Consider the following 13,846-nt stretch of genomic DNA (forward strand, 5'->3'; position numbering starts at 1 on the left):
GTTAATAGCTTGCTCAACTCTTCTGTATTATTTCAAAAAAATATTTATTTTGAGAGAGAGGAAAAAGAAAGAGCACATGGGGGAAAGACATTGAAAGAGAGAGAGAGAACCCCAAGCAGGCTCTGCACTGTCAGCGCAGATGAGGAGCTCCAAGTCACAAACCATGAGATCATGACCTGAGCCAAAATCAAAAGTCTGGATGCTTTACCAACTGAGCCATTCAGGCACCTTTCTTGTGTGTCAATTTTATCTTCTCAAAGGGAATTTTAAGTTCCTTAGAGATAAGACAGGGTTTTGGTATTTTGTTTTCTTTTTTTAAATAACTTAAACGGGCGCCTGGGTGGCTCAGTCGGTTGGACGTCCAACTTTGGCTCAGGTCATGATTTCACAGCTTGTGAGTTCGAGCCCCGCATCGGGCTTGTGCTGACAGCTCAGAGCCTGGAGCCTGCTTCAATTCTGTGTTTCCCTCTCTCTCTGCCCCTACGCTGCTTGTGCTCTCTGTCTCTCATAAATGAATAAATGTTTAAAAAAAAAAAGTAAAAATAAATAAATAAATAAATAAATAAATAAATAAATAAATAACTTAAAAAAAAAAAAAAAAGCTGCTTTCATCCACAGTTCCAGGTACATAGAAAGCATGGACTAAATACTTATTGGTTGATATTGTTACATGGTGCTAATATACAAGTTAACTAGCTAAATTCTCCTGCAGGAAGTCATAAGGTTTCAGTAGTTTTCTTCAAAGAGCAAAATCTATAATAACTAGCCTAAATGAATTAATCTCTATAGTGTCATGTATTATTCAAGTATCAAATATCAAGTAAACTAAAATATATGCACGTGCACACACACACACACATATTCAGTGAATTTTGTAAATGCTACCAGATTTAATAAGAATACTGCCAAAATTAGGGGCACCTGGTAGCTCAGTTTGTTAAGCATCTGACTCTTGATTTTGGCTCAGGTCATGATCTCATGGTTCATGAGTTCGAACCCCGCATCAGACTCTGTGCTGACAGTGTGGAACCTGCTTGGGATTCTCTGTCTCCCCCTCGCTGCCCCTCCCCTGCTCGCTCTCTCTCTCTCTCTCTCAAAAATAAACATTAAAAAAATGTATTACAAAAAGAAAACTGCCAAAATTAAAAAGGTACTTGAAACAAGAAACACTCAGCTAACAATTGCAAATTCTCAAGAGGTTACTTACATGATAATCATATGATTAATCATACTTCCATGCAGATTTACATTCCCCCAAGGAAGTAAGTTATTTCCAGAAGCCTGCATCAAGCATATGCAGTTTTAAGAGACTTGGACTGATTAGCAGAATGCCAAGAAGAACAGGATTCTAGGCTAGATAAACTATTATCTGTGGTGTGTATACTAACTTGCAAAACTATTTGGAAAGTATGAATGGCCACATCAAAAAGAAGCTGTGTCTTCTTCTACTACTGAGAATGGAGTTTATAAAGCAACCTGTAACAGACCAGGCATGACAATATGGGATCCTTACCCTGCTTTTTATAGTGGTCAATGCTGTACAGTCAAGAAGAGATCAAAACAAAACAAAACAAAAACTTACAGAGAACTCCTGTTATTTTTCCTTTAATAAGCTAAGATTGAGGTGCTATTTAGGTATTTGTACCAACACATTCTTCATTGATAAAGCCTTGGAAAAAAGATGTTAAAATATGCCAACATCACAACTATCTGGAATAAAGGTTATAAAAATGACCATCATCATCATCATGAGCCAGCATCTCTATGGCTAGTAAAATCCTGGTCAGGTAGTTAGCAAACAATCATCATCATCATCATTATTTTTTTTTTAAAGTTTATTTATTTTGAGTGACAGAGAGAGAGGGAGAGAGAGAGAGAGATAGCAGGAGTGGGGGAGGGGTGTGCAGAGAGAGAGAGAGAGAGAGAGAGAGAGAGAGAGAGAGAGAGAATCCTAAGCAGGCTCTGCACTCAGTGCAGAGCCCAATTCAGGACTCAATCTCATGAACGAGGTGTCAGGACCTGAGCCAAAATCAAGAGTCGGACACTTAACTGAGCCACTCAGGTGCCCCAGCAATCAATCATTATTGAGATGACACAGAAAAAGAAGAGAGCCAGTATTTATGGTGAAGAGCCCCTAGAATGAAGCAAACTCAAGTTTGAATCTGGTCTCTATCACTTATTAACTGCATGACGTGGGGTAAGCTACTTCATAGCTTTAATCCTCAGTTTTTCCATTCAGTAAAATGAGAGTAACAAATAATATCTACCTCATAGGGCTGTTCTGAGGATTAAATCAGATAATGTAAAGCATTTAAGCACACTATTTGGTATGTTTTCAAGAGTTATTAGGTGTTCAGATGATTTTATCATAAAAGCTTCAAAACCTATGTATACCATTTATAGGCTTTACAGAAGGTGGCATTACTAGCAAAATTTGATGGGTCAACTACTTTGCAAATTTTACCTAATACAACATCTTAAGACTACTTAACAATTAAATAGCTGGTTGCATCACAGTAATTTCCTGGTCATGAATGAAGTGAAGTCACTCAGAAAAAGACCTAACTTTTTCAATTCAATAGATTATACTATTTATCTCTATTATGGAAGAAATGTTGCAGGCAGTAGATCATCCACTTGAGGTATATGTTAAAAAACAAAAAAATAGTATGAACTGATGGTTCTAGTAAAAACTCAGATCATACAAAAACAACATAAATTTTTTAATCTTTGGAGCGCCTGGGTGGCTCAGTCGGTTAAGCGGCAGACTTCGGCCCAGGTCATGATCTCGTGGTCCATGAGTTTGAGCCCCGTGTCGGGCTCTGTGCTGACGGCTCAGAGCCTGGAGCCTGTTTCAGATTCTGTGTCTCCCTCTCTCTGACCCTCCCCTGTTCATGCTCTGTCTCTCCCTGTCTCAAAAATAAATAAAATGTTAAAAAAAAAAAATTAAAAAAAGAAAAAAAATTTTTTTAATCTTTATTTTTGAGAGAAAGAGAGAGAGACAGAGAGAGACAGAGTGTGAGCAGGGTAGGGGCAGAGAGAGAGAGAGAGACACAGAATCTGAGGTAGGCTCCAGGCTCCAAGCTATCAGCACAGAGCCTATGCGGGGCTCAACTTGTGAACCACGAGATCATGACCTGAGCTGAAGTCGGATGCTTAACCGACTGAGCCACCTAGGTGCCCCTCAACATAAATTTTTAAACAGAAATAACCAGTTGAATGATGCTGTGCATTTCTACTTAAGTAGACTATGGTTAAATTAACCAAGACAGAGAACTGAATAGAAACAGTGTGTCTGACTTTGAGAGAGATACAAGATCCAACAGCAAAAGAGCATGAAGCTCTACTAAACTCGTTACTGGTGCTAATTTTTGTGCAGTGTGAACTTACCAGACACACATCCTAAGGGTGACAAATATATCAGTATTGCTTATAAATATTCTCCCAAAGATTGGCAGAGTCCTGAAATATAACATGTTTACCTCAAGATAGCCACCCTCAGATGACAATCTCAAAGAAATTATGGCAGAACAGTCAATCAATGGCTACATGTTGAAAAGGAGGCAACAGCAAGCAGAGGAATGCAAGATACATTTTAATGATTCAATAACGGACAGTATGAAACAATGAAGCATGTTTGGATGTACCAGAAATATCTTATAGGCATCTATTGCAAAGCATGAAGAAGCTATTTTCTCCCCTTCTCATTACAGTCAAGACAATAGCACTGTAAACAGTAACGGGCACATCTGAGCAGTCAATTTCTAAAAGACAAGCTATTTTTTTGATAGCAGGCTCCCTGCTGGCAGTGCAGAGCCCAACGTGGGGCTCAAACTCACAAAACTGCGAGATCATGACCTGAGTCAAAATCAAGAGTCAGATGCTTAACCAACTGAGCCACCCAGGCACCCCTAAAAGATAAGTTTTAAAGTAGAAGAACTGCTGGTCTTGATTTAACCTTTTCTGTTATGATGACCCACACAAATAACAATTACTTGAAAAGCATTTAAAACAGAAAATGGAGGGGTGCCTGGGTGGCTCAGTTGGTTAAGCATCCGACTCTTGATTTTGGCTCAGATCATGATCTCATGGTTCTTGAGTTTGAGACCCGCATTGGGCTCTGCGCTGACATTCTGCTTGGAATTCTCTCTTCCTATCTCTCTCCAAATAAATAAATAAACATTAAAATATACATATATACACATACATGAAAATGGAAAGCAATATATTCAGATTACACAACATTCTGAACTTGCTGATATATGGATTTATAAATGTTTTAAGTGCTTGTGAATGTGTATATTTTCCATCATTCCTATACCTTCCTTCTCAATGCTAACCAGACTAATTTAAAATTCTCCTTCCCCCTTTCCCCTAATAACAAACATAATTCTTTATACGCAATTGGCATTGAGTAAATATTGACCAACCAAATGAAGCAGGATTTGCCAAAACCCCAAGGGAATTGCATCAGACCAGTGGACCATGCTATTCTGCAAAAAGGAACTGTTCCTATAATACCTGTCTCCAAATAAAAGAAAATGAGATGTCCCACTGTAAACTTAGCCAGATAACTTGTACTTTACCCAGTTTTTATGTGTACTCTGTGGGGTATTGGAAAGAGGATGGAAGGAATTAGGTACTATGTGTTGGGACAAGGCACAACAGTCTTCTTATACTCCAACTAGTTCAAACTATCAGGGTCACATTTCATTTTCAGAAAATAAAGCGCATCTGTTTCTGGATCCTACTTCCAGGATACTAACGACCCTTCTGCTCCTGACAGGTATCTTGAGTGGGACAGTACAGAACAGTGGCTGATTGGCACTGTCCTCCTAGACTCTAGAACTACCTTAGTTTCCATTCACCTAACTTCTCAAGGTTCTCCTTATTTGAAGTTAAAAACAAGAAGGGACTTTTTGTGGCTAGGGTAAGACTACTCTGAAATCTTGCTCAGGGATCCTGCAATTAAGTCACATCCTTTTCAGTGTTCCAACAGCCCTGTGTAATCTCTCCATTACAGCAAGATTACTGAATTGTAGTTTTCATTTTTGTTTTAAGCAGGCTTCATGCCCAGCACAGAGCCCAACGTGGGATTTGAACTCACGACCCCAAGATCAAGACCTGAACTGAGATTAAGAGTCAGACACCACCCAAGTGCCTCCTGAATTGTAGTTTTTTTTACATGTATATGACCTTAACCAAACCAACAACCTTGGTGACACAAAGCATGTTCCATTTACCTTTGCGATCCCAAGGACTGGAAAAAACAAACAAACAAACAAACAAACAAACAAACAAACAAACAAAAAACAAGCTTAAATAAAAATTTATTAAAGGAGTTTCTGGCGTAACTCAGAAGTAATTCTCCTAAACATTCCTTTTTCTTCCTTCATATTTAAGTCCTTTCAATCCCCATCACACATCAATCATTGCATCAGAATTTCCTACCTCCCAGTACTTGGTTCGGTTGATACCCTCTGCATATGCTCGGGCAAAGTTGCTTTCACTGTTGAGGGCTGTAATGGCTGCACTGAGCTGAGACATGGGATGTAGATTGGTGGGAAAGTTGTCTAGCATGGTGACCACATGGGAAGGTAAAGCTGCCCTCTTTGCCCACTCTTTTGAAAGCCAAGACACCTGTGATAAGAGAGACACTGGTCAGAACACTATGTGAGGAAAAAGAAGAGAAATAAAAAGACAGTGACATCTGAGTAAAGAAAATCCAAGAGAATACAACCCAATCCACTTACACAGCAGAAGTCTGATCTGATTCCTTCCCCTCACTACACATCCCTAAAAAATACCACCCAGAGTCAGATCAGGATTAAGTGTCTGAGATTAGAGAAAGGCAAAGAAGGAGAAGAATGAGAAGGGCTAACATCCTTCTGTTTTACCTGTTCTTCTGTTGGGATTTGTCCAGTTACCAGCAACCAAAATAAGCCCTCTGGCAGGGGTTCTTCACCCCCTTTAGCCTTGGGCAGCAGTTTCTGGCATTCAGGGATACTGTAACCTCGGAAACGGATGCCCTGGAGGGAGAAGAGTAAGAGGTACAAATCGTAAGTTTATTACCCTAGAAGTCACATAATTGACTAGTCCCACTCTTATCAGATCTTTCAACAAGTTAGAAAGGCTCCATGCCCAATGTGGGGCTTGAACTCACGACTGTGAGATTGAGTTGGAAACTCTTCTGACTGAGCTACCCAGACAGCCCTAGAATAGAATTTTTAAAGCTTAGATCTCCACATAACTTAATTCTGCTTGGTACTTTTAGTTTTACTCGTTGATATATTAAATAGGTATACTTGTTCTTCAGTTATCCCATATGAACCTATTTTCCATCTTCCAAAACATGAAGACAGATGCTTTATTTTGTTTTCCTTACCCTCACTGGTCTAATCCATATTGTACACAATAGTCAGTAAACTCAGTGATTATTACTGATTGACATGAGGGTCTCTTACCTCATCAGGATCAAGAACTGATGTTTCATATACCAATCCCTTCATGCCTCTCATGCCACCATACATCTAAAGAAAAAGACAGATGTAACCAGTAATCAGAATAATTCAAGCTAGAGTTTGTTAGTGCTTCATGGAATCTGAAAGAGGAAATTTATTCTCTGATTTGCAAGACTTGGTCTGTGGAAAGAAGATTCCTGAGGAGGTAGCATACTATAGAATGGGACTTTGCAAGGAAGACTGCTAACATTAGAAATGAAATTCTTAAGTCGAAAAATTGCTGTCTTTATTTAATGTGTCTGCCTCTGTTTCCTTCCTTTTCTTCTTTTATTTTTCTTTTACCTACTCTTACTCCCTCGTTCTCACCAACCAAAGTAAACAGAATGAGTTCTATAACAGGGAAAGGAGATAGACCAAAGGCTAAACACTGCTGTGGAATTATCATTTGAGCTGCTCAGACTCTTAGGGCTGGAGAAGCCATCCTAAAGTTGCTCTAGAGAGCCTGCTAGAGCTGTCGTATAATTGGATGGTCAGGATGGCATTAACTGTAACTTTTAAATTTTTGTTTGTTTATTTACTTATTTAATATAATTTGTCAAATTGGCTTACATACAACATCCAGTGCTTATCCCAACAAGTGCCCTCTTCAATGCCCATCACCCACTTTTCCCTCTCCCCCACCTTCCTTAAAATTTTTTTAATGTTTATTTATATTTGAGAGAGAGAGAGCACACTCAGGAGCACAAGCAGGGGAGGGGCAGAGAGAGAGAGATGGAGACAGAATATGAAGCAGGTTTCAGGCTCTGAGCTGTCAGCACAGAGCCCAATGTGGGGCTCAAACTCATGAGCTGTGAGATCATGACCTGAGCTAAAGCTGGACACTCAACCAACTGAATCACCCAGGCACCCCATGGACAGCATTAACTCTAACAGAGAGCTCTTGCTCCAAAAACTGAGGGGTTGGGAAAAGGAACAGAAACTTCATTCATCCCTCTCATAGGTAAATTAGGTTAAGCTATTAAGTTTATAGAAAAGAAGAGTCTGATTTTTTTTAAATTTATTTTTGAGAGAGAGAGAGATAGAGTGCGAGCTGGAGAGGGGCAGAGAGAGAGAGACACAGAATCCAAAGTAGGCTCCAGACTCTGAGCTGTCAGCACAGAGCCTGATGCGGGGCTCAAACTCACGAACCGTGAGATCATGACCTGAGCCGGAGTTGGACGCTCAACCGACTGAGCCACCCAGGCGCTCCCCCCCAACTTTTTTTTAAGAGAGAAAGAATGAGCATGAGCGGGGGAGAGGGAGAGGAGAGGCAGAGAGGAAGAAAAAGACAGAACCTTAATCAGGCTCCATGCTCAGTGCAGAGCCCAACATGGGGTTTGATCCCATGACCCTAGGATCATGATCTGAGCCAAAATCAAGAGTCAAGACACTCAACCGACTGAGCCACTGTTCTGAGGCACCCCAGAACAGTCTAATTTCTAATGAACATCATAAGCTCCAACATTTCCACGTGTGGGACAGAATGTTTCTGAATAGTCAGTGAAGAGAATGGTATTTTTGTTGAAGCATATTACAGAGCTACTTTTCCAGCCCAAACCCCACAATCCTTACCATGTCCACAGTGATTTGACCCACTACTGTCTTGCCATGTTGCTGCCTGAAGGTCTTTACTCTGGCTTGCTCCTTGGGTATCAGATCTGCCAATATGTCTTTCAAATTCTAAAAAGAGAAGTAGAAAGGCTAAGTGATCGTCAAAATATTGATTAGATTTCCTACAAAATAGGTATGTTAAGACATCTTTTTAGAATTTGGCTTTCTCTATCGGCCAAGGAAATCTGGCCAACTACTCGGCACAGATGAAAAAGAATTAAGCAGAAAGGGAGGGAATGAGGAGTTTACTATTGGGTCATAGTTTCAATTTGGGAAGGTGCAAAAGTTCTGGAGATGGACAGTAGTAATAGTTGTACTTAATGCCACTAAGCTATACCCTTAAAAATCATTAAAATGGAAATTTTTGTTATATATATTTTACCACAACTAAAAAAAGAAATTAGGCAAACATATTTGATATCCCACCTCGCTATACTATTGAATAAATTATTTCTTAAAATAGTAGTAATAATAATAGTTACAACAATAGTAACAACAGACACCTCTCAGAGATACTCAGGATATGATGAGAGGCTAGGTGGCAACCAACGGTTGCTTACTGTCCCCTCAATCCCAGGATCAGATTGCCTCAGTGATTCTCAGTCTTCTTTTCCAAACCTTACCGTAGGGGACGCACTGGCATGCCGAGCAGCAAGAACAAGACAGGATGCATTCTGTAAAGAAAACACAAAACCTTATGCAACAGTTATTCCTCCTTCCTATGTATTAACAAGAAGGAGTTATAGTGACTCATCCTCTCTCTCTGTGTCTCCATCTTAGCCTCTAAGGACAGTCTGACATAAATTTAAAAAATTAAAAAAAAAAAAAAAAAAAAAAAGTTGTAAAAGGCCCTGCACAGCTTTGAAAGAGTTCCTAGTCTGGAGGCAGTAGCAGATTTAACTCTGCTTCTTGCATCCATAGCTTTAATAGCATTCCCTGGGGAGAGGCTCTTTCCCATTATCTGGGTTTCAGGGCTTGGCTTGGTTAGGCACAGAAAAGGTCAGAGAGGCAGTTGTTGAGTACCCAGGCCATCCCAATCTAGCTGTCTGAGTGGCCCTGAGAAAAGCAAATGAGGAAACTGATCAACTACGTAACCCTGCTGGTAAGATCTGTCCAACACCTAGTCTTTTGGAAGCACTTCAACCTCTCCAGTCTAGGAGAGCCCACAGGCAGAAGGAGCCTTTCACCACACTACTTCAAAGGTTCCTGGAAAAAGCACACAGAAGACAGAATATCTACAATGTAACAACAGACTACTCAACAACAGCATTGGGAAACTAGAAAACTGGAAAATTCCCTTCTAAATGTTGAGAGAAAATAATTATTAAGCTAGAGTTTTATATCTAGGTGAGAAAAAAATCTTAAAAAAGGGGGTGAAATAAAGACATTTCAGATAAACAAAAGCTGAGTTTATCACCTAAATACCTGTACTAAAGGAATTTTTAAAGATATACTTTAGAACCATATAGACAGGTCTGAGATTCAAGACTATCCCTCACTACAAAGGTAAATAGCATAGCTGGCCTGTTTTCTTTGTTTAGAGATATTTTTTTTCTCCCCAAAAGAAAAACTACTTTCTATAACATTGCTGAGTTGCAACATAAAGTTCAATGCTACCTTCGAAAAAAGAAAACCAATTACACTACTAAGTACCTATGAAGTTTGACAAGATTAGTTTTTCTGCACATTATTTTGACGATAAAACAAGATACGTAAGCCTCATTTCCCTCATCTATAAAACTGGTGTTAAATACTCACCATACAATCTCACATAATTACAATGATATTACAAAGAAAGCACTTTCAAACTAAAAAGATTACATGTACACATAAACTAATCCAGGAGCAAGATCACACCTTTCCTCCTTTTGCCAAAAGGCCAGATACACTTTTTCTTTAACTATTGCATTGCTGATTGTGCTAAAAATCATTTGAAGCAACAGTACTGTACAAATTCCAAAACACTACATGCCTAAGTGAGAGTTCACTAGGACTGGAGCTCTGTTTTTAGAATTTAGTACCCCTCTTTCTGTTGGGGCATAAGGGAGGACTGAAAAGGGAAGAGATCCTTCAGTAAAGGTTATTTTCAAAAGAATCAACTCATTAAAAAAGCAAAAAATCAATCCAAAGCTAAATTCAGAGTACAAGGTAAGCTATGTTCCTAAAACAAAGAGGGACTGGGGCACCTGGGTGGCTTAATCGGTTAAGCGTCTGACTTCAGCTCAGGTCATGATCTCACGGTTCCTGAGTTCGAGCCCCGCATTGGGCTCTGTGCCGACAGTTTGGAGCCTGGAGCTTGCTTCGAATTCTGTATCTCCCTCTCTCTCTGCCCCTCCTCCACTCACACTCTGTCTCTCTCTCAAAAATAAACATTAAATAAGTAAAACAGAGGGGGACTGCTCAGCTTGTTAAACAGGACTGTCCTTAACTCCTTTCATTAACCTCCTAAAGAGTCTCCTCTGGCTCACTGCGGACCATTTGGGCAAGAAGTAGGCAGCACAAACAGGCCTTTAGCCTCTTCATCCAACATAGGACAAATGGGAACTTGACCTAGCACCTAAGAAATGCTTTTACTTTTTCTTAGTAGTCACCAAAAAGCGAACAAAGGAAAACACGTGAATAAGTTCTATTCCATGCTCCATGGTCCCACAGAATCCCTGTTAAAGAAGTTCTGGGCTACCTCCCAGACACTACATCAGCCCTGTAGCAGACCTTTTAATTGCGGTTGGTTGGTTGTTGTGGTTTCGTTTGGTTTCTAAAAAGGTTACAGGGGAATGTATCATCTGAGAGAAGAAAGAAGTTGAAATGTCTCCATAATGGTAATTTTTCCACTTTCAAACCATCTTTAAGTTTCTATATGGCAGGCTCAGTCAGAAGAGCATGCGACTCTTATCTCGGGGTTGGGAGTTTGAGCCCCACGCTGGGTGTAGAGATTACTTAAAAATAAAATCTTTGGGACACCTGAATGGCTCTTTCAGTTGAGTGTCCAACTCCTGATTTCAGCTGAAGTCATGATCCCAGGTTGGTGGGATCGAGTCCCACACTGGGCTCTGTGCTGGGTGTGGAACTTGCTTAAGATTCTCTCTCTCCTTCCCTCTCTGTCCCTCTCCCCCATTCTATCTCTCAAACTAAAAATAAACAAACAAGCTTCTTTCTATCCAAGCTCTACAAAGAGTGAGTGTCCAGATCTTAAGATGAAAATGGAATTCCCCCAGGTTGGAGGCCTTTCTTCTAGGAACATGAACATGAAACAAAAACAAAACAGCCTTTTCCCCCTTGTGAGTGGGAACTGCTTCAATCAATGAGCTGCCCTCTTCTTTTACTTCAAGATAAAACAAACAAAAAACAACAAAAAAGAGGAAATCACAAAGAAAAGGATGGAAGATCACCTAAAAAGGCTGTGAGAATGCAACATCATTTAAAAGATTCAGCTGGGGGGCGCCTGGGTGGCTCGGCATCCAACTTCGGCTCAGGTCATGATCTCACGGTCCGTGAGTTCGAGCCCCGCGTCGGGCTCTGTGCTGACCGTTCAGAGCCTGGAGCCTGTTTCAGATTCTGTGTCTCCCTCTCTCTCTGCCCCTCCCCTGTTCATGCTCTGTCTCTCTCTGTCTCAAAAATAAATAAACGTTAAAAAAAAAAAAAGACTCAGCTGGGTCATCACTGCTGCTTTGCTAGTCGTTTTGCAGATCTATTTATATGAATGCTACTTTAAGAGCATGCATAGGAAAAGAAACTTATAACTATCACTCCACTTTCAACATCATCAAAGTCTTAATTTCCTTTGTGGTGAGTGTCTTTGCCATTTAATGTGAGGAGTCTCAGGAGTAACTTAGAGGGCTGATTTTAACTGTCCCTAATCTCTATCAGCAACACTTGGCCAGATCTCTGATTTGCAGAGCAACATTAGTATATGGATAGCTTGGCTATGTAGTTATGGAATAAAGGTAGTATACTCTGTTTCTACTGCCCTTCTCTGCCACTTATTAGCTGTGTGACCCTAGCCAAGTCATTTAACCTTTCTGTGCCTCAGTTTCCTTATCAGTAAAATGGGAACAATAATAGTACCTATCTCAAAGGATTACTGTGGGGATTAATTAAGTCAACATTTATAAAGCACTTGAAACCACTTCTGGCCTATGGCAAGTGCCTTGCATTTGTTATATAAATAAATACATAAAATTAAACATTTTGGCCATTTTCTCATGCCCTTCAGCATCAGGACTAGTCATATTTTTAGCTAACCCCGCAGCTTAAAGAAAACTAAAGAAATCAGAAGGATTTTATTTATTTTTTTTTTTAAATTTTTTTCAACGTTTATTTATTTTTGGGACAGAGAGAGACAGAGCATGAACGGGGGAGGGGCAGAGAGAGAGGGAGACACAGAATCGGAAACAGGCTCCAGGCTCCGAGCCATCAGCCCAGAGCCTGACGCGGGGCTCGAACTCACGGACCGCGAGATCGTGACCTGGCTGAAGTCGGACGCTCAACCGACTGCGCCACCCAGGCGCCCCTGAAATCAGAAGGATTTTAAAGGCAGCAATTCAGTGCTATAACCACTCAAAAAGCTAGATAGGAAAAATTCAAATTAGAACAATTTTACCTAATGATTCAGAAAACAGAGCACATGATTTGGAATTAGGAAAGAAAATCTGGGTTCTAGCCCCACCTACATCTCTAAATTAACAGACATCCAAAGCAAAACAACTAACTATAGTTGATCCTTGAACAACACAGGACTTAGGGATACAGATCCCCCATGCAGTTGAAAACCTGGGTATAGCTTTCGGCTTCCGTAAGACTATACTACTAACAGCCTACTGTTGATTGGAACCCTTACTGATAACATAGTCTATTAATACCTATTTTGTATGTTATATATTTTACCTACTGTATTCTTACAAAAAAGCTAAAGAAAATGTTACTACAAAATCATAAGGAAGAGATAACACATTTGCAGTACTGCACTGTAAAAATCCACATATAAATGGACGAGCACAGTTCAAACTGTGTTGCTCAAGGCTCAGCCGTATTATTTCCCTTTCCTTCTCCATATTTAGGATAACACTCAAGCTACTTAGCTCAAAGTCTGAGTTAAGGCTCTAAGAAGGACATACATAAAGGTACTCAAAAGCCTTGCTATTTAAAATATGACTGCCTACGGGCACCTGGATAGCTCAGTAGGTTAGGCATCCGAAAATTGGTTTCAGCTCAAATCATGATCTCACAGTTCATGAGTTCAAATCCCTGCACTGGGCATCAAGCTGTCAGCACAGGATTCTCTCTCTCTCCCTCTCTGCCCTTCCCCTGCTCGCGCATGTGCACTCTCTCTCAAAATGAATAAACGTTAGGGGCGCCTGGGTAGCGCAGTCGGTTAAGCGTCCGACTTCAGCCAAGTCACGATCTCGCGGTCCGTGAGTTCGAGCGCCGCGTCAGGCTCTGGGCTGATGGCTCAGAGCCTGGAGCCTGTTTCCGATTCTGTGTCTCCCTCTCTCTCTGCCCCTCCCCCGTTCATGCTCTCTCTCTGTCCCAAAAATAAATAAACGTTGAAAAAAAATTTTTTTTAAATAAATAAATAAACGTTAAAAATTTTTTTTAAATAAAACATGACTGGGGCGCCTGGGTGGCGCAGTCGGTTAAGCGTCCGACTTCAGCCAGGTCACGATCTCGCAGTCCGTGAGTTCGAGCCCCGCGTCGGGCTCTGGGCTGATGGCTCAGAGCCTGGAGCCTGTTTCCGA

General features: G+C 40.5%; 1 protein-coding gene across 2 annotated transcripts in view; it reads right to left on the reverse strand.

Annotated features, from left to right (window-relative positions):
- The window catches only part of CS (citrate synthase), a 32,678-nt gene that overhangs the window by 5,865 nt on the left and 12,967 nt on the right, over positions 1-13,846 (reverse strand). For both annotated transcript variants that reach the window (XM_032593994.1, XM_030322919.2), the window contains exons 2-6: positions 8,735-8,785; positions 8,073-8,180; positions 6,465-6,530; positions 5,898-6,029; positions 5,452-5,640 (exon numbers count right to left, since the gene is read on the reverse strand). In XM_032593994.1, the coding sequence (XP_032449885.1) occupies positions 5,452-5,640; positions 5,898-6,029; positions 6,465-6,530; positions 8,073-8,180; positions 8,735-8,785 (546 nt within the window). The remainder of the gene's footprint in view (positions 1-5,451; positions 5,641-5,897; positions 6,030-6,464; positions 6,531-8,072; positions 8,181-8,734; positions 8,786-13,846) is intronic.

Source organism: Lynx canadensis, chromosome B4, assembly GCF_007474595.2.
Source record: "Lynx canadensis isolate LIC74 chromosome B4, mLynCan4.pri.v2, whole genome shotgun sequence".
NCBI classification, from domain to species: domain Eukaryota; kingdom Metazoa; phylum Chordata; class Mammalia; order Carnivora; family Felidae; genus Lynx; species Lynx canadensis.